The sequence below is a fragment of the Prionailurus viverrinus genome, unplaced genomic scaffold, assembly GCF_022837055.1.
Source record: "Prionailurus viverrinus isolate Anna unplaced genomic scaffold, UM_Priviv_1.0 scaffold_42, whole genome shotgun sequence".
Lineage (NCBI taxonomy): Eukaryota > Metazoa > Chordata > Mammalia > Carnivora > Felidae > Prionailurus > Prionailurus viverrinus.
This window is the reverse complement of record NW_025927609.1, coordinates 94,799-101,604: the sequence shown is the minus strand read 5'-3', so window position 1 is coordinate 101,604 and position 6,806 is coordinate 94,799. Positions and strand designations below refer to the sequence as shown.

Sequence of the window (6,806 nt, the reverse complement as noted above, 5' to 3'; positions counted from 1 at the left end):
ATCTCTTATAGTTTTTTCTAAAATGCTGAAACTTTTGGGTTGCCTGGGTGGCTCAAGTGGTTACGTGTCCACCTTCAGCTCAGGTCATGATCTCGTGGTTCGTGAGTTCAAGCCCTACATCCGGCTCTGTGCTGACAGCTCGGAGCCTGGAGCTTGCTTTGGATTCAGTGTCTCCCTCTTTCTCAGTCCCTCCCCCCATATGTTAGTGCTCTCTTTCTCTCTCTCAAAAGCAAATGTCTAAAAAAATAAATAAAATGCTGAAACTTTTGCTTTTCCTAATGATCTGCTCCATTTAGACTTTATTAATTATCTGCTCCATAAGACTAAGACCCGATTTTATTATCTTCCATATGGATAACCAATCATTTTAGCTCCATTGCTGAATGACCTATCTGTGCCCTATAGCTTTTTTTTCCCCCCTGCAAAAAGCTTTATTGTTTTATTGCTTCCATTTGGTCTGTGACTTGGTAGAGCATTCCAGGGTGGTTAAAAAATTGCCTAGTAGTTGCATAGAGAAGCTCAAGCAGAAGCCCTGGCACCAGAGGATTACCAGAGGGGCCCCTCAAAGGCGGTGGGGCTCCAGAGGCTGCTAGTCATGCTTGATGGTGAGGCTTTTGAAGAGATCCTTGCCCAACCCAGCCTGGGGCCAGCCAGCCTGCTAGAAGTGAGTCAGGTGGTGTCCATCCTCTTGATAAGTTTTACCTCCTCATTCAGGAAGTGGCTTTCCAGGAAGTCACAGAGACAGGGGTCTGCATGGGCAGAATCCAGGGGATGCAGACCCAAAAGGGCCTGGTTCAGGTTCTTCTTCAGAGCCAGGGCAGCTTCCATGGTATCCAGGGTTTTACTCCACTCATCTTGGGACAGCTCATATGTCCTAGAAGAGGATGCAGCTGCCATGCTGGTTTTGCATCTTCCAGAGATGCTCAGTGTCTTTGGGCTTCTCCTCAGCCAACTTGCAGAAGTGGCCCATGCCCTCCAGAGCCATGTCTTCATAGTAGAAATAGAAGCCTAGAGAGAGATAGGTGCTGGAGGGCCACAGATGCATGTTGGTGAGGTGGTTGACACCCCACCGTGGGGGAATAATTCTGACAAACCTAGGAGCTCATGGTTTATTGGTAATAAGGAGCTAGCTCAAAGTAGGGTGCTGACTGGTCCTGGAGGCAGAGAGTGCTGAGAAGATGGCTCTGAAGGTTGCCACTGGAAAAAATTTTGGAGGGTGGGTGGAGACTGGAAGAAGGGGAGTTCCAGGGTCTGCTCCATCCAAATACTGTTGAAGCAGGAGTCAGATCTGTGAGACTTCCAGGTGCACTAGAATAAACCAGTTCTATTCAGAACCATAGTTCTGATCCCTTCTGGCATATGAGTTCCTGGATGTGTGGTCTATTTCTGGGCTCCTAATCTGTTCCTCTGCTCTGTGTGACTGCACACCAATACCATACTCTCTTCATTGTTGTGCTTTATGAAAGCCTTGACAGGCAATATGGCAACTATAGCCTTTTGTTCTTCTTTATGACTAGATATCTTGATTAATCTTGGTCCTTCATCTGCCTTATACATTTTAAAGTTTTTTAAAGTTTATTTTTATTTATTTTGAGAGAGAGCTAAAGAGCAAGCAGGGGAGGGGCAGAGAGAGAGAGACAGAGAGAGAGAGAGGGAAGCCCAAGCAGGCTCGGCGGTGTCAACGCAGAGCCCAATGTGGGCCTTGAAGTCACAGACCATGAGATCATGACCTGAGCCGAAGTCAAGAGTCAGATGCTTAACCAACTGAGCCACCCAGGCACCCCTGCCTTATATATTTTTGAATCAATTTTTCAAGTTTTATGAGAAACCTGGCAAGTTTGACTGGAATTTCACTGAGTCCTTAGGCCAACTATAAATACCAATACTTTGTGATATTGGGTTTTCCAGTCAGAGCTGGGTGAGAGCTGCCCTGGACTTTCGTAGGCCTTCATGCTTAGAGTTGGGTCTGTCTAGACTCCAGCCCCTGTGTTACTGTGTTTCCTGTGGCCACCTGTGGGCCTAGCTCAGCTGCAGGAATCAGAGATCATTAGATGGCAAAGACAGAGAGCCCACCAAGCCTTCAGAAGATTCATGAATTGCCTATGTACCGAAAGCCTCTCCACCCATGGTACAGTCACCTCTCCTCTACTGAGTAGCAACTCGGGAATGAGAGATGATCCCAGGTCCAGTGCTGTGCTCTGGGCCTCCCAAATCTACCTGGGAAATCCCAGAAACCCAGGCATCCCCATCCTCCCTGTGTTCTTCTTCCATGATTAGTTCGCACAAAGGCACATGATTCATCTTAGGTTAGTAAAAGTTATTGCTGGGAACTTCTGGGGAAATTTTACCTTTTCTTGAAAGAGAGGCACAGAAAGGAAGGACAGACTCCTGTGTGGCACATTGTGGCTGTGGTTTGGGCTCTGGAACTGCCACATGTCCAGAGCGAAGCAAACACACTACACAGGGAAGCACCAAGAACCAGAGAGAAACATCAGCAACACTGGAGTATCCCAAAGACTCTCTTCTGCACTGGGCTTCTATCTGGGGAGCAACCCCTGATCTATTTAAATCAGACAGAATTGGATTTTCTGTTTATGCTTTCAATAGCATCTTCTCTGATAATCCCTGAAGAGAACCGTAAATTCCCTCTACGAAACTCCCTACCCCACTGTCAGCCCACATGCTTGGTGGGAACCCTCCCCCAGCTCCAAGAGTGGTTTCCATGACCTTGGCTAATGAGGGGGCATATTCCTAATCCGTGAAGGTCCCGGACAGGAACCTAGTGCAGCCCCTCCCTGTCTGAACTTACAAACTCTGCAGCAGTGGAGGACCCTCTGGTGATTTTTATGCCAGAGTCTCTGGGCCTTCCCTTGAGTTGTAATGGAAGAAGCTCCCTTGGTTCCTTGAGCTGGTTGGAGCCCTGTACCCTAGAGGGTAGTGTGTGCCACACCCCACAAAAGAGTGAACCAGTATAGCCAGCCCCTCTGGCCACTCCTGACTACTTGTTTATTACCATTCATTAAGCACCCACTGTGTGCCTGGTTCTGGGTGACAGTGGTGAACAAGTCCAATGGCGGTTGTACTTGATGATGTTTCATCCATTCAGCTCCTGAACAATGAGTCCTGTGGTTGAAGCCTCACAAGTCAGTGGAAGTGCTACTGTGAGTCTCGACCGTTCTGAGTCCTTTATGGCAGGAGAAGTAGTGGCCGCCAGTGTTTCTGTTTGGTCTGCTGGGAGACTGAGGTCCATGCACTCTGTGCCTCAAGGGTGCACCACTGTCTGGATCTTCCATCTACAGCGTCCCCATGCCTTCCTCTCAGGCAGGACACGATTCTTTCTGCACATGGGCTTCACAGAGGACCCTCTTCTCCCGTGTCCTAGATACTGGGTGAAGGCCAAACCCTTTTCAGGGGTCTAGGCCAAAGGGCTCACATCCCTTCTCCACGTGTGGCTCTCAGCATGTCATTGTGCTGTAAGAACCATGTGTCTGGGTGGCCCTGATTGTAAATAGGTTGTCTGATGCTGAGCCTCAGCTCTGAGCTTGGAAATGTCATTGTGAAGGCAAATGTTGGAATGTGTCTAGGGGGTTGGATGCCCATTATGTCTCTTTCCTATGAACATTTTTGTGGATCAAAAGTTACTTTTCTAACAAGGATGAGAATTCTGTGTGTGTCTTGAGTATAAAGTGCACAGAATGAAATGAGGAAAAAAACCCCACATATCTTTGGGATACAGAGAATAAGGTTTCAGATATGTGTAATTACACATAGAAAACAGTTAACTATTGACCCAGAAATATGAAAATTTAAGATACTTCAATTCAAGGGAAAATGTTAATAGTTAAGGCTCCAAACCACGTTCACAGACAGGGGTGAAGAGCACGATATGGCCTAAGTCAGAATTTGGAGGAAAACGTGCTTCCTTTGAGGCTTGCAATCCCAGGTGCTCTGGTGCTGTGCACTTTGTTTTGATAACACTGCCATGGGAAAATGAGAAACATTTAGAACAGTTAGAACAAAATTATAGAACACGAGGGTTAATCCAAGGACTCTAAAATTGATACTTGATTACAAAAGATGTAAATTTGAGGCTTTAATTAGGAATTATTTTGGTTTCAGATATAAGTCTAACAAATTTGGTCTTTTGATTTTCTAACTTATGGCAGATGGAAAATAAAAAATTGAAAAGGGGTGTGAGCTGAAGGAGCCTGAAGACCCCAGAAATGAGAGGTGGCAGAGTGACACGAGACTGGGCAGAATATCCAGAGAAGTGAGGGGAGCTCCTACTGAAGTCATATGGGGCTACCTGGGGTTCAGGGACACCACATTCCTTCTTAGCGCTAAGGGCATCCCTGTATCACCAGAAAGGCACATCTGCTCCTCTGTGTGAGGCGGAGGGGCCACAACACCGCTGCTGTGACTTCCATCCAAAGCTGCTTTGGGGGGTGTATGCTACAGTTATTTGAAGAATCTGTGTGTGGAGGTCCTGCTTCCCTGTTAGCACCAGACGATGAATAGCACTCCTGTGGTAACCTGCTTTTGGGTAGTAGAAATGGTTCCAGGAGGGGAGCACAGCAGAAAAGGGCATCAAATTCAAAATTCTTACAACCAACCCAACTCTGGGTGTCCAAAACTGGGCTAAATTACATGCAGGTGTCCAGGTGGCTCAGTGATGGCCCAAGAGACACCAGAGTCGGAGCAGACTACAGCTGGAGGGCCTACCAGGTCATAACCAGGCTACTCCCAGGGGTAAAGCTGCTCCTGCCACCATTACTGGCCTCAGTTGACCAACACTGACAGTGACCTGCTATGTTTGCAGAATCCCTCCATGTGTGCCTGCTCTGCAGCCTCACAGCAATGCTGTACCTAGGCCCAGCTGGGCTGGGGGATCTTCCAACAATACTGGCTAGCTGGGCTGATGCCTCCTCATATTCAGATCTGCCAGCAGCTCTGCATTTGGAGCACCCCTTCCTGCTACCCCCAAATTCCCATGGTCCTGCTTGCCAACACCTACCTGGAGCTGGAGGTCATGGCTGCCCTGCGTAGACGTAGATGGGCAGGCAGGGTCAGGATGGCAGGGAGGAAGAACAGGGCTGGACTGCACCTGGGATTTTACCACAGCACCTGGGGCTAGAATGACCGGTCTGTCCTTGCTCCGCCTTGTGGGTTCTGCTGGGCTCTTGCATTGGCTGCTGCCTATACCTGGGGAGCTGCTTTTGGAGGACAGGAAGGGGCTCGGCTGCAGGGCGGGGGGAATGGCATCTCTTGAGCAGCCACCCAGGTGCTGGACGCTTGGAAATCCTTCTCTCACTGGCCCGTATGCCTCCTGGGTCTGCAGCCACTGCTGCTGCTTGGCAGCTGGGCAGGGGCAGTCCATGCTGTAAGAGTCCTGCATAGCCAAGGGTCTGTGCAGGAGCTCCTGGGAAGGACAGGCAGGGCTCCCCGAGAGCTGACTCACCACCAAGGAGTGGGGTGGGTGCTCTTGACTCCCAAGTGTGTCCTTTGGGGTACCTAGTGCCCCCTGCACAGATGGGGGCAAACCACAGCACAATTCAGGAGGAATGTCACTGGCTGGCCCTGCCCATGGAGGGCATGAGTTGGCCATGGTTGACTTCAGGTGGTGGAAGGGGTCAGGCTGGGCCTGCCTTGCCTCCACTTCCACAGGGACCATTACTGGCTGGCCTTGGATGGGGGAATCCCAAATGCTCTCCGAGGGATGGGTGCCCCAGGAGGTAGGGTCTGAGGAGATGAAGGGCCCTTGACACTGACCACTGTGTGAGGCTGTCCAGAGCATAGGTTCTTTGCAAAAATCAAGAAAACCAGGGTCTGGCTGATCCAGGTGTCCAGGGACAACATTTTCTCCTAAAGGGAGCAAAGATGTGTGGTTTGGCTGAAACACCTGAGCAGGCTGTCTGGGGCTGGAGGCCTCGGGGAGGGGGCTGCAGTCAAATATGGTTGGTTTCTGGCATATCCCAAAATTTAAAGGTGCTGCCTGGGTGTGCTGAGGCTGCCACTGTGGAGGGCTCTGGAATGTAGGGCCAGTGGTGAAAAAATGCTGGGTGTGTGTGTGAAGGCAGCTGGGCACTGTGCCCATGTTCTGAGGTGGAGTTACTTCCCCAGTTAGCTGGCCTGAGCCCAGAGAAGGCTGTGGCTTTAGGGTCTGTGGAACAGTTGTGCTGGTTGGTGGGGGCAATGCCACATTTCCACTGTCATGAAAAAGTACTTCCTTTTCCCTGTGGGAGCCCCCTCCCTGACTGGAGGGCAGTGGGTGGAAGTTCTGAGACCCTGCAGGGCCTGAGTCAGCCCTGAGAAGGCTCTCTTCCCACAAATACTGCTTGAGGTCAGTGACCCCCAGGTGCTGGAGAGTGGAGCAGAGATCAGGCTGTTCTTCTGTGTCCTTCTCCAGCAGGGTCTCAATGAGGGACAGGAAGGAGTGGTCTTCCTCCTTCTCTTTCTCTTCCTTGTCCTCATGTCTGCCATTGGACCCCTGCCTCTCCAAGGGTGAGCCTTGGGTGGTTGGGACCATGCAGGACAAATACATGGATTCATCTTGCCGCATCATGGCTCCCAGAAGAGAGCCTGGGTGCACAGGGCCCTGACCAGTGGGGGTGCCCTTCCTTGCCCGGATCCTCTTCCTGGCTGGGAGGGAAGTCAGAGGGCTCAGGGGGCTGCTATCATACAGAATGGCTTCCCCTGTGGTGAAGGTGAACGGCAGTTGCAAGGCCCTCTTGCGCAGGTGATCTTCCCCCTCTGCATTCCTATGGTTAACGAAACAAAAGACCACATCTGAAAATTGATATAAGAAT

At 50.2% G+C, this 6,806-nt stretch overlaps 1 protein-coding gene and 1 pseudogene across 1 annotated transcript in view; both read right to left on the bottom strand.

The window, feature by feature from the left end:
• Window positions 1-462: 462 nt before the first annotated feature.
• On the bottom strand, window positions 463-1,106 carry LOC125159065 (ferritin light chain-like; annotated as a pseudogene).
• A 1,879-nt stretch (window positions 1,107-2,985) lies between these two features.
• The window catches only part of LOC125159062 (aryl hydrocarbon receptor-like), a 64,341-nt gene continuing 60,520 nt past the window's right edge, over window positions 2,986-6,806 (bottom strand). The window contains exons 10-11 of the mRNA XM_047846893.1: window positions 5,015-6,758; window positions 2,986-3,977 (exon numbers count right to left, since the gene is read on the bottom strand). Coding sequence (XP_047702849.1) covers window positions 3,897-3,977; window positions 5,015-6,758 — 1,825 coding nt within the window. The 3' untranslated portion in view covers window positions 2,986-3,896. The remainder of the gene's footprint in view (window positions 3,978-5,014; window positions 6,759-6,806) is intronic.